General features: G+C 41.9%; 1 protein-coding gene across 1 annotated transcript in view; it reads left to right on the forward strand.

The window, feature by feature from the left end:
- Positions 1-3,348: 3,348 nt before the first annotated feature.
- The window catches only part of METAP1 (methionyl aminopeptidase 1), a 74,476-nt gene continuing 63,841 nt past the window's right edge, over positions 3,349-13,983 (forward strand). The window contains exon 1 of the mRNA XM_023190933.1: positions 3,349-3,590. Coding sequence (XP_023046701.1) covers positions 3,477-3,590 — 114 coding nt within the window. The 5' untranslated portion in view covers positions 3,349-3,476. The remainder of the gene's footprint in view (positions 3,591-13,983) is intronic.

Raw genomic sequence — 13,983 nt, forward strand, 5'->3', positions numbered from 1 at the left:
GTATGTATATGCCTAGGATATATTAAGTCCTTAACAAATATTACCTAAAATTATTGTCAATTGTAGCAATAGCACTTTATACTTGGTTTAGAGGTAGCACAGAGGAGGCACTGATTAAGTAGAGCTAAGGAGGTCAGCAAAAGTTTAATGGGTAAAGTGATGTCAGAGCTGGATCTTAAGGAGATAGTACTTTCACCAAGAGATCAAATGGGGAAAGGCAATCCAGATAGGGGAAACAACATGTATAAGAACATGGAAGAATGAAATAGCACTATGTGTTCAGGAAAACATGAGCATATTGCTATTGCTAAATAGTCAAGACCAAGGCATGAAAAATAATGAGATGAGGCTGAGTTAAGTGGAGGTATATACAAAGAGCCTGGATTGGACTTGATCCTGCAGTTGAGCATCTAGGAAGAATTTTTAATTCTAATTTTTAATTTTTAGCACCATTTACTTGCTTTTGAGAGGAAGAATTTCTAAAACTTTATTTTATTTTAAAATAATTTCAAAGCTGTAGAAAAGTAGCAAATAGAAAAAATAAAGAACTCTGGTATACCCAGGTTCTCCAATTTTTAACGTTCTCTCACATTTGTCTTATCATTCATTTCTCTTTCTGACTCCCACTATGTGTAACTGTCAAAAATCAGGGAATTCATAAGGATACAATGCAACCTAATTTCCTTTATAGCAAAAACATTTCTTTCTTTTGATCCAAAAATCCAACCCATGATCATGTGTTGCATTTAGCTGTCATGTCTCTTCAGTCTCTTTGAATCTGGAAGAGTTCTTCAAATCTTTGTCTTTTGGGACACTGGCATTTTGAAGAGTATAGGTCAATTATATTGCAGAATGTGTTCAGCTTGGGTTTGTCTGATATTTCCTCATGATTACAGTCATTTATGCATTTTTTTCAAGAATACTACAAAAGATAATGCTGTATTCTCCTCAACGGTTCATATAGAGAGGTGTACAATGTCTATTTGTCACATTATTGGTGATTTTCACTTTGATCACAGTAAAGAGAGTATCTCCCAGGTCTCTCCACTTTAAGGTTACTATTTTTCCTTTTTAAATGATAAATGCTTTGTAGAGAGTTACACTGAGATATGTAACAGTATGGCAAACTATATAAAGAGCAAAAGACAGTGAAAACTCTTAACGTGGCAGTTCTACTTTTAAGACTGTATCTGAAGGCCTCCTCACCTCACGCCTGCATGCTGGCTGCATGCCTGCTCATCCCAGCACTTTGGGAGGCCAAGGTGGGTGGATGGCTTGAGACCAGGAGTTTGAGACCACCCTGGGCAACATAGGGAGACCCTGTCGCTATTAAAAAAAAATAAAGAATATATCCTAAGTAAATAAGGATGTATGTAAAGTTTTAGCTAAATAGATAGTCACTGAAACCTTGTTTATAATAGATAACAACTTAAAATAACCTATATATCTATTATTAGTGGATTTGGTTCAGTAAATTACCCATACAATAGAATATTATACAGACATTAAAATTATGTGGTAAAAGTATAATTGATGGCAATAAAGAATGTGTGCGGTGGCTTATGCCAGTAATCCCAGCACTTTGGGAGGCGGGGGGGTGACAGGATCACTTCAGCTTAGGAGTTCAAGACCAGCCTGGGCAACATAGCGAGACCCCCATCTCTACAAAAAAGCGAAAAAATTAGCTGGGCAAGGTGGTGTGTACCTGTAGTCCTAGCTACTCCAGAGGCTGAGGCAGAAACATCACTTGAGCTCAGGATGTTGAGGCTGCAGTTAGCTGTGAACACCACTGCACTCCATCCTGGCTGGCAGAATGAGATGCTGTCTCAAAGAAAAACCAAACAACAAACAAAAAATTCACATCATAGTAACTGAATAAATCAGGTAAGTAAATTACTTTACATAGTATGGTACAGTTTTTCTTTAAAAAATATTTTATATATACATACATACTTATAATACCGATTTTTCTGTTTTCTTGTATACAAAAGTGTATGTATGCATGTAAACATTTCTATTACTTGATTTTATTACATCATTCGTACTGCTTATATTGCAAAACTAAGTTTTTTTTTTTTTGAGACATAGTCTTGCTCTGTCGTCTGGGCTGGAGTGCAGTCGCGGGATCATAGCTCACCATATCCTTGACTTCTCAGGTTCAACGGATCCTGCTGGCTCAGCCTCCTCAGTAGCTGGGACTACAGGCGCCCACCACTACGCCCAGCTAATTTTTTAGTTTTTAGTTTTAGTTTTCGTAGAGATGGGGTTCTGCCATGTTTCCACGCTGGTCTCGAACTCCTGGCCTCAAAGAATCCGCTGGCCTTGGTGCCCTGGATGCCTTGGCCTCTCAAAGTGCTGGGATTGACTACAGGCGTGAGCCACTGCTCCTAGCCAAAACAAAGTTCTTAAAAATAAAAGTAATATGAGCTTTTCTGGTGTACTAAGTACGGAGAAGCTAAAAAAAATACAGTAAGATAACAAAGTTCACAGCCTTTTGTGATCAGTAAATGCTAGTTTTTCGCTCCTCCCTAGTGACAGGGAGGCACTGAAGCAGGAGTAACAACACGGCAGACCTGGAATACAGATGAAAAGATTGAGGCAACAGGTTCGCAGCGGAACGCCTCTACAGCTTCTTTCGACTCTGACATTTCAGGATCAGCACAATTCTCCCCTATTTACCGCGGAAGCAATCAACTGGGATTATACAAAAAATTATTATTTGTATTGAATACATGATAGTTGTGTTACTATTACTAGCGCTATCGTTTTTGAAGGGGGGTTGGTGGTGTGGAAAAAAAATCGGGCAGGAGGGAGGGCAGATGTGAAGCCCAGCCCACCTTCTCGTTGACAGTTCTATGGCTCTCCTTTCTGTGAATGAGCGGTGGTCTTTAGGCCTCAGACCTGACAATGTCAGTGAGAAATAGAACTTAACCCAGGGGACTGTTCTCCAAGGAGCGTCCGGGGAGAACCAACGCAGAGGAGCGCAGCGCCCTCTCCAGCCGCCTGCGGGTGTCGGGGATGATCAGGGCTCTTGGGTGTTTGTCAGTGAGGACAACTGCCTTATCTGACTGTAGGCACAGAGAGTGCGCCGCGAGAGGGCGGCTCCTCACAGCCAGGCGCCGGCAGGTCGCGCTCTGCGCTGGCCGACGCCCGAAGGCGCCGAATGGGAGGGGCCCTGCCGAGCTCCCTTACAGCCCCAACGTGCGCGCCGCTAGGAGGCTTGGGCACCGAGCCACCGCGGGCGGGGGGCGGGGCGAAGGTGGCGGGGCGGGGCACCAGCTGCGCGCGCGGGGCGGGGGCGTGGCGCGCTGCGTCGTCCCGGTCGGCCCTGGGCTCCTCCCCCTTCCGCGCCCAGGACCGCGGCAGGCCTTGCTCCTCCCCCGACTCGATTTCTCTCCCCTCCCCTCCGCCCGGCCGTTCTTCCCTCCCGCCGCCGCCTCTTCCTCGGTGAGGCGCTCTTCCAGCGGGCAGGCAGCATGGCGGCCGTGGAGACGCGGGTGTGCGAGACAGACGGCTGCAGCAGTGAGGCCAAGCTCCAGTGTCCCACCTGCATCAAGCTAGGCATCCAGGGCTCGTACTTCTGTTCGCAGGTAGACGCCCGCTGCCCCGCGGATCTGCCGCCACCGCGGGACCCCTCTTCGCCTCTCCCTTGCTGGCTCCTCCCGCTCTTGCGGCGAGTCGGGACGCGCTCCTCCTCTCCCCCCGGCCGCGTTTCCTCCTCCCCCCACCCGCGTCGCCACCGCCCCCTCCTGCCTCCTGGGGTCCCCGGGTCCTCGGGAGCCACGCGCGGCTCACGCGGGGGCGGGGGGTGCCGCCCGCCGCGGCCATGTGGGCTGGGGCGGAAGCGGGCTTGTGCCGGGTGGCTCGGCCGCGCTAGACATCCGCGTTCTGGAGCTGGTTCCCCGCGCTGGGGCTGGGGCAGCCAGGTGTGCGGGCTGCCGGGGGCAGGTAGTGGCGCCGTGAAAAAGGGCAGCCCGAGCGTCGCAAGCCTCCACAGCCGCGGCACCGGCGGGGCTCGGGTCTGGGCGCTGGAGGCTGCCTGGCCGTCCATCGGGTCCCTGCGGGGTGGGGGGTGGAAGCGACCCGCCGGTCTCTGAGAGATGGGTGGCCGGAGGACGGTCGGAGTAGCAGAGAGGAGGAACAGAGGGGAGAAACGCTAGGTATGTCCAGCCCCACTTCTTTGTGCTTTACTACCGTGCGTTGACACTTAAGCAACTTTGGGGGTGGGGAAGGGAGAGGTCTGTGTAATTCGTTCTTTTCCTTCGGTATATAAAATTATGAATTTACAAAACTGTAAGCTAACGGGATGAGTCACCTGTGACTGAATTTCCCAGAGTGAAAAGGACAGTTCCATTGAGGATTAGGCGTGAAGGCTGTAGTGTGTTTTAGTCAGTTTTGTGCTGTAGGGCAAACCCAGCGTTGAATGGGGTCCTGACTGAAGCGCGTGCTCGTGTTTCTGTTTACTGAAAAGTGACTAGTGTTGCTGCTGCATTTCGAGACCCAGGGTGAGGGCTGGGCGGCAATAGTATGGCTCTTACTTACAGTCCAGGTTTACTGAAGAGAGGCACATGAATACAAATATTAAATTGGTAGTGTCCTGTGGGGAGGAGAGTAAGAATAAAGAGAAGGCCTGATTGGGGCCCTGCACTTGCCAATTACTGTGCGATCTTGAATTAGTAAAGTTACTTAATCTTTCTGAGTTCCAGTGTTACCTTGTACAGAGGGGATGATTATAGCTTCCTTTGTAAGTTTCACAAGCTTCTTCTGAAACCCAAATTATCCAAGGAACGTGAAATGCTGTTATAATGTAAGGCCTTTTATTTTTTAAAGGATTCTAGTACGATTTAACTCTGTCATAAATAAAAATATGAATAAGAGTGAAGGCAGAATATGAACACAATACAAATAATAAAAATATTTTCCAACATAAAACATATAAAAACATAAAGATATAAATGACAATTTTTACATCGCAATACTTGTAGATAAGCCATTGTAAGAGGTCTTAGCTGTGTTATATCGTCTTGTTTTTAGATAGGATATGATCCTTGACCTTGTTAGTATCATTTGGAAAAACTTGCACGTGGAGGAGTGTTGCTTGATCTAAAAATAGCATTACTCAACAATCTAAAGGATCTGTGCTAGGTTTAACATGTTGAGCATTACTCATGTTAAACCTAGTAAAGTTCCTTTAGATTCTTTAAAATTTCCAAATTCTATCCTTTTGTGGCCTGTGTGGGACCTGAACTTAAGAAACAGTGTTTGCTTTTGACATTTGTGTACCATCTAAGTAGAATTACTTTAAAAGTAGGTGGCATTTTGAGTTAATACCTATGACCCTCTTCTGTTAAGATTTTAAAAAGGTAGCATGAAACACACATTCATGAAACAGGTGGAAAGAAGGTTGAATCATTGGGGTTTGTGGGAAAATGCTAGACACATTTATGAAAACAAAACATTCAGGGTTTATTCTGTGTATTAGGATTTGAGGTATTTACATGTTGGATTCTGCAGGTATATTTCTGGTATCACTGTTAAACATGGACTAAAATATTCCCAGAGTGGCTGTCCCAACTGTCTCTTTTTCTTCTTTTCTCTTACCACCTCCTAGGGTCAACTTTTAAAATTTCCCGCCAAATCAGTTGTCGTAGTCTCTTAATTTATTTCTCTACTGTAATTCCTCCCCTTGCAAACAAACACCCACAAAAAACCCTATCAAAGAAAACCTTTTGTACAGAAGTTGTTTTTCCCGCAGTCTGATTATGCATATCCCTCATTGCTTTCAGGATTCCAGCCCCCACATTCAGGGCCCCTCTTCTGAGTCTCTTGCTCTAGCCAAAAGCTGTGTTTATATACTTTCCTTTCCAAAATGTCACCTGTCTTCGGAAATCACAGCTGTTTCCTCAATCCCATCTTGAGAACTTGATCAAGTCATTGTAACTTATCCTAAGCCACTTTATACATCTGTGATGAAATATGGGCTTGGCCGGGCATGGTGGCTCACGCCTGTAATCTCAGCGCTTTGGGAGGCCTAGGCGGGTGGATCACCTGAGGTCAGGAGTTTGAGACCAGCCTGGGCAACATGTCAAAACCATGCCTCTACTAAAAATACAAAAATTAGCTGGGCGTGGTGGCACACGCCTGTAGTCCCAGCTACTCAGGAGGCTGAGACACAAGAATCACTTGAACCTCTGTGCTGGAGGTTGCAGTGAGCCAAGATTGCACCACTGCACTGCACTCCATCCTGGGCAACAGAGCAAGACTCCGTCTCAAGAAAAAAAAAAAAACAAAACACCAAAGAGAAGAAATCAGGGATTTTCCTTAACACTTCTCTGATCACTAGGATGATCTTTCTTTCTACTGCTCTGGTCCCTGGCCTGGCTGTCTGGCCAGCTTGTCTTTGGGAACAAACAGAACAAAACTGCAAGAGGCCTTTCTGATGCACCATTAACAGAAGTAAGGCATTCCCAGTTACTCTGTCATACCAGCTTGTTTATTCTTCTGTGACCTTTTGTACAATCTATGATTACCTCACTGGTTAAAAAAATAAGGATATCTGTTTTTTTTTTTTTTTTTTTTTTTTTTTTTGAGACGGAGTCTCACTCTGTCGTCCAGGCTGGAGTGCAGTGGTGTGATCTCGGCTCACTGCAACCTCTGCCTCCCGGGTTCAAGTGATTCTCCTGCCTCAGCCTCCCGAGTAGCTGAGATTACAGGTGCGCACCACCACGCCCGGCTGATTTTTTTGTGTTTTTAGTAGAGATGGGGTTTCATCGTGTTAGCTAGGATGGTCTCTAACTCTTGACTTTGTGATCCGCCTGCCTCGGCCTCCGGAAGTGCTGGGATTACAGGCATGAGCCACCGCACCCAGCCTAGGATGTTTAATTTTAAGGAAAGCTTTCGTTCTTTAGAGGAGTACAACCAGTTTTACTTGAAAATTGAGTTTTCCAAGAGTTCTTGATGTTTGATTGTATTTATTGATAGCAGTGTTCCTTCCTATTTAATAGTTTGTGTATGTCTTTTTCATTTGTGTGTAAGAATTTTTTGAGGACAGAGGGTGTGTTTTACTTATTTTTGTATTTTCCAAAGTGCCTTGCCCACAGTAGACTTCCCTCATTTCCTTAAATGAAAGAAAGGAGATCAGTGGGCTTGCAATGGAAAACAAATAAATTCTGTATTTACATTATCCTTTGTAAACACTGAATAGTATGCTATATTGTGGATATACTGTCATTATTTGCTTATGGTTGAATTTAGTAACTTTTCAGTTTTTTAGCTGATGTTTAACTTTGTGAATAGCATAGGGCAGTTGCTGTCTCCTCTGGTTAGAGGATCAGCTGGAAGGGACCTGAGTGATATGTAACTATTTATATTTATAGCACATAAAAGGTAGTAAGCATAGTGTAAGTGGAAGGAGACCTGGATTTTGCTGCCATGTGCTTGGATAAGTCCCTCCTATGCCTAATGAAGCATCCTCTTCAATGGAGTTGAGTGGAAGGTGACTTAAGAGAGCATCCAGAGTGCCTAGTAGAGCGTATAGTAAATTTGGGCCTTATTTTGCATATAACCTCATATGTAATGTTATTAAAATCAGTACCAAGGAGGGCTTAAAAATCTTTGAGGAGAAATGTTACTTGTTTGTGAACATTTTTGACAAATCCAATAATAGGTTCTTTCAGAGAAGTGGCAGGAAACATGATTAACTGAATCCAGGGAGAAAGTCTCTCTCTTTTTTTTTTTTTTTTTTTTTTTGAAATAACAAGACAGTTATTCTTCTCTCTTTTTTTTTTTTTTTGAGTTGGGGTCTTACTCTGTCAACCCAGGTTGAAGTGCAGTGGCGCAATCTTGACTCACTGCAGCCTTCACCTCCCAGGCTCAAGTGATCCTCCCACCTCAACCTCCCAGGTAGCTGGGAACACCAGTTTGAGCCACCACACCTGGCTAATTTTTTGTGTTTTTGGTAGAGATGCGGTTTCACCATGTTGCCCAGGCTGGGCTTGAATTCCTGAATTCCACTTTGCCTCGGCCTCCCAAAGTGCTGGGATTACAGGCGTGAGCCACTGCACCCAGCTGGAATAAAGTCTTGTTGAGCATCTTGTAGGTTGGAGTTAGAAGGTAGGGAAGAAATTGCCATTATAACATGCAGTATCTTTGAAATGCAACTCTGCCCTCTGAAACTTTCTCCTTCAGTAACAACGTTCCCACCAGTGCAGTGTTTCTGGAATTCATCTTCATTAAAGGAGATACTATCATGTTCTGCTTTTTTATTTATGGGGATTTTCTTTAAATTCCTCATATCACTTCAGACCACCCTTAAACACTACTGTAAGTTAGCTGAGTTTAGGTACAAATGTCATAGCTTCTTACAAGCAAAAAGATAGGATGGAGGTAAAGAGAAATTATGAGTCTTTTTAAAACAAATATAATCCATGAATTATTTATTGTAGAAAAATAGAAAATATACGTGAAGATAATCAGTTACCCAGAGATGATTTCTATGAAATTTTGCTGTGTATTCTTAAGAACATATTTGCGTATTTATTCATGTGCATATAGTTGTGTATGTTTTTACAAAAATAGCAGCCATAATACATATAATGTCAGATAATTTTCTCATCCTTATGTCTTAACCAGTGTTTTGGTAGTGTCATGTCGTGGCTACATTTACATGATCCTTTATAAAGACTGTTATGGGTGTATTGTCATTTATTTATTCACTTATAGTTGAATTTAATTTCTTTTCCATTTTTTAGCTGCTGTTTAACTACTCTTCAATCAATGTTCCTCGAAAATTTAAATCATCTTGACTTAAGAACATATAATGATGGTACATGATTTGGTTTATGAACCCAGAATTGAACCATCCTAAGCTAATTCTGTATCCTTGTCCAGAACAGTGGTTCTCACAGTGTCATTAGTGGATTATTGTTGGTTTGAGGGCCTTCTGGTCATCTATGAAGTTTTGGCATGAAATATACCTATATTACAGTAGAATTTGTAAAACAACAACAACAACAACAAAAACCAAACATTGTTTGGCTGGTAGGCAATCAAAAGTTATACAAGTCTTTTGTTACCTTTTTGGAAATTGAAGTGCTATAGGAAATGTGATCTTACATTGCTCATTTGGTTTGTGGGTTGAAATCAAGTTTTAGTCATGTTTTTTAAGGTGAATCTTTATCATGTTTAGCATATCTGCAAAATTTTAGTTAAGTTTTAGTAAATTTGGTAGGGGTGACAGACATAAGTGCATAGCTAAGCTCGTTCCAGCTCTAGATATTCGGAAGAAAAGCAGTGGCATGGTAACTGCTTCTGTAATTGTCTTTGGTTTTACTGCAATAGCAGACCCTTTTAGATAGATATTAAATAGGCAGAAATACTTTATAAAGCAACCATTGAGCTTAATTCTGTATTAAATGTTTAATATAATGGAATATAAATGTAATTACAACCCTTTCTGCTTGATCCTGAACTTCACCTGACCTCACAGTTTTAACATGAAGCATTCTTTTATTCATGCTTGGGCAGGTAGTGCTCCCAGCTCAACAATTATAAATCTTTTGCTTTGATTTCCTTGATTGGTATCAGTCTTGTCTCTGGCTTTGCATAAAGAGTAATTCAAAACACTCTGTAAACCAGGCCTGCCTTTTTCACTGTGTGTGTGTGTGTGTGTGTGTGTGTGTGTGTGGCACCTTACAGATGAAACTAGGATAGGGACCCCGTGGAACTTCTTATGCTTTATAAGTTCTCTCCTGTTTTTATCTCCAGTAACCTGACTTACTGCAAGGCTTAGTAAAGATTTCTTCCTGATACACCAGAGCTGTACCATGTCTGTTGGAAAGCATTTCTAAAAACCCTGTTAAGGCCAGGCGTGGAGGCTTATTCCTGTAATCCCAGTACTTTGGGAGGCTGAGGCAGGCAGATCTCTTACTACGAAATCAGCCTGGTCAACATGGCGAAACCCCGTCTCTACTAAAAATACAAAAATTAGCTGGGTGGTGATGATGCATGCCTATAATTCTAGCTGCTACTCAGGAGGCTGAGGCACAAGAATCGCTTGAACCCGAGAGGTGGAGGTTGCAGTGAACTGAGATTATGCCACTGCCCTCCAGCCTGGGCAACAGAATGAGACTCTGTCTCAAAAAAAAGAAAAAAAAAACCAAGAAAAGCCCCTGTTAATTGGGGTCTGCTATCTGCTAATGTGGCATTTATCTGGGTCACAGGCTCAAGCCTTTAAGGAGTGGTTAGGATATAAATGATAAGTGAAATTATAACTTTAGCAATTTCCCTTGCAACAGAGACTTCTCCGTGTTTTGAATGTGTGTTTAATGATTCTGCCGTGATTTAAGTGCAAAACGCAAACCAATCTTTGCATCACATTCTGAAGGTTAACCGTGTCTTACCCAGCAAGTTACAGGCTTAATCATTCAATAAAATAGGTAAATGTAAGTTCCGTTAGGTTTTAGAAATGTCATAGCTTTTTTTTGTCTTCTGAGTGGGGATTTATGTTGTTACTGATTATTTCACTAACTGGTAATAGGGATGGGATTGACTGTTCGAATACTGATAGCTTCTTTACTAAACAAATGATAGAGAAAAATGTAAATGTTATATGAATAATTTAATATTGCTTTTGAATTAAAGTTTTAAGGACCATAAAGTCAGGATCTATAGATGTTTGTTTTCTAAATTGTTTTTGATATTGAGTAGAATAAAATATAAGTAAATGTTTGGGAAAAATGCAAACATTTTTCCCTTTGTTCTCATATCACAACAGTCATCAACACAGAAGACTTCTGAAACCCAAACATATGGGGGTTTCTCCTTACCACCAAGCGAGCAATCATTTCTGCAGTGGACACCAACTGGGTGTCCTTTAGTTTGTTTCCTACCCTGTTTGACTGGATATAATATCAGATCCCACAGATTGAGGGCTTAGTCCTCAAAACTGCCCCTTTCTCACCCTGTTCAGACACCAGTCACGAGTTTTGGCTTCTGGAACTTAAAACTTGACTGGCCTCAAGTTGGGGTTCCCATGGCCCCCCCCTTTGGGTTTGGTTAATTTGCTAGAGCAGCTCACAGAACTCAGGAAAATACTTATTTTACTAGTTTATTATAAAGGATATTGCAGAGGATACAGATGAAGAGATGTATAGGGCGAGGTATTGGGGAAGGGATGCCGAGCTTCCCCGAGTTCAGTGTTCAGCTATCTATTTGGAAGCTCTCTGAACCCAGTCCTCTTGGGTTTTTATGGAAGCTTCATTCCTTCAGGGTATGGGGTGGAACCTTCTCTGGAATGAGAGTCTTATGACCCACATCAGAAAGGTGGGGGGTGGGGGTTAGAGACCTGCCTTCAGGTAGGGTGAAAGGAAGAGAGAAGGCGAAGGCTGGAGTGAGTCTGTTTCCTGAGGCCTAAAGCACCCAACGTTATAACGAGACTGCAACAAGGCTGGGGAGTTATTAGCCAAGGAACTGTGGATGTATACACACACACACACACACACAAAATAACACAGCAAATCATCCACGGCATCTAAAGAAGCATGATATAGTAAATGCCTATATACCTACCATCTAACTTACTAAAAAGAATATTACCAGGAAAACGAGTGGAAATAGAAGGCTCCTTTGTCTTTGTCCCTCATCCAAGAGGTATTCCATATCCTGATTTTTTTTGTGAACAAAATGATTACATGTATTCTTCTACAACAGACCTTTTTTTGTCATTATGTTCCTGAGATTTATCCATGTTTCATTGTAGCTCTGGTTTGTTCATTTTCATTGTTTTCACGGCTATGTGATATTCCAATCAATTAATATATCGTAACTTTCTCATTCTTTTATCAGTGGAAATTTGGGTTGTTACAGGTTTTTCTATTATAAATAGCACTGCTCTAGACATTCTTGTGCCTGATTCTTGGTGCCTGTTTGCAAGAATTTCTCTTGGGTATGCCCCTAAGGAGAAAATTTTTTGGGTCATAGGATATGTGTTTAGCTTTACTTTGATGATACCAGATTGTTTTCCAAAGTGGTTGTACTTCAAAATAAATAAATAGGACATAATTAAACTAAAAAGCTTCTGCACAGCAAATAATAATCATCATCATCACAGTAAACAGACAGCCTGTAGGGAAAAAATATTTGCAAATTATGCATCTGACAAAGGACTAATACCCAGAATCTACAAGGAACTCAAACAAATCAGCAAGAAAAAAAATCAAATAATCTATCAAAACGTGGGTAAATGACCTGAATAGAATTTTCTCAAAAGAAGATATGGCCAACAAACATGAAAAAATGCTCAGTATCAGTAATCATCAGGGAAATGCAGATTAAAATAGCAATGAGATACCACCTTACTCCATCTAGAATGGCCATTACTAAAAAGTCAAAGAACAATAGATGTTGGCATGGATGTGATGAAAAGGGAATACTTAAACACTGCTGGTGGCAATGTAAATTAGTACAACCACTATAGAAACCACTGGGGGCCGGGCGCGTTGGCTCAAACCTGTAATCCCATCACTTTGGGAGGCTGAGATGGGCGGATCACGAGGTCAGGAGATCGAGACCATCCTGGCTAACACGGTGAAACCCCGTCTCTACTAAAAGATACAAAAAACTAGCTGGGCAAGGTGGCGGGCGCCTGTAGTCCAGCTACTCGGGAGGCCGAGGCAGGAGAATGGTGTAAACCCGGGAGGCGGAGCTTGCAGTGAGCCGAGATCCGGCCACTGCACTCCAGCCTGGGCGACAGAGTGAGACTCCGTCTCAATAAAAAAGAAACCACTGGGTATCTATCCAAAGGAAGAGAAGTCATTATATAAAAAGACACCTGTATATGTATGTTTATTGCAGCACAGTTCACAATTGCAAAGATATGGAACCAACCTAAGTGTCAGCTGATGAGTGGGTAAAGAAAATCTGATATATATACATCATGGAATACTACCCAGCCGTTAAAAAAAGAATGAAATGATGTCTTTTGCAGCAATTTGGAAGGAACCAGAGGCCATTATTCTAAGTGAGGTAACTCAGGAATGGAAAACCAAGTACCATGTGGTCTCACTTATAAGTAGGAGCTAAACTGTGGGTACTGAAAGACATTCAGAGTGTTATAATGGACTTCGGAGACTCAGAAAAGGGGAGGGCAGGCTGGGGGTGAGGGATAAGAAACTTCATATTTAATGCAATGTACATACTCGGATGACTGCACTAAAATCTCAGACTTTAGCATTAAACAAAAGACAAAAGTGGTTGTACTTATAGAGAGTTTGTGTTGTTTCATATGCTAGCTAGGACTTGTTGTTAACAGACTTTCTTTTTGCCAGTCCGGAGTTGTGTATTACTCATGAACAGCAGTGTTCACTGGGCTGTTTGCGTCAGTACACTTGCAAAAATTTAAAAGAGTTTAACTGTCTTCAAGGGGCTTATGTTATTCTTATATAGACCGGAAGTACTGGAAAAAAGGTAACAGTGAAGTGCTAGTGAAAGTTATAGACAAGGAACTATGTTTTCCTCGAATTTTTTATAATTTTACTGAGTTTCTCTAGCTTTTTATTGTGAAGAAATTCAAACAAATAGAAAAGTTTAAAGAGGAATATAGTATAATTGCAGTATACTCATCACCTAAGTTAACATATTGCTGTATTTGTTTTATTTATGTGTGCTTTTATGTGTATTGGATGTGTGTGTATATGTGTATTTGTTGAAACATTTTGAAAATAAGACACATAAAACACGACACTGAATCTGTTAAATATTCAACAAGCATTTTCTAATGACAAGGGCATTCTTAACTATAATACCATTATTATACCTAAGAAGATTAACAGGAATTCTCTGATTTCATCTAATAGGCCTAGGCCAATCTTACTTAAATTTCTCAATTATCTCCCAAATGTCATCCATAAAAGCTTTTTTGTTTGTTTTGCTTTTTGATTGTAGAATCAGGAACCTATCAAAGCACAAATACAGCATTTGGCTGTC

Source organism: Piliocolobus tephrosceles, chromosome 3 (assembly GCF_002776525.5).
Source record: "Piliocolobus tephrosceles isolate RC106 chromosome 3, ASM277652v3, whole genome shotgun sequence".
Classification (NCBI taxonomy): domain Eukaryota; kingdom Metazoa; phylum Chordata; class Mammalia; order Primates; family Cercopithecidae; genus Piliocolobus; species Piliocolobus tephrosceles.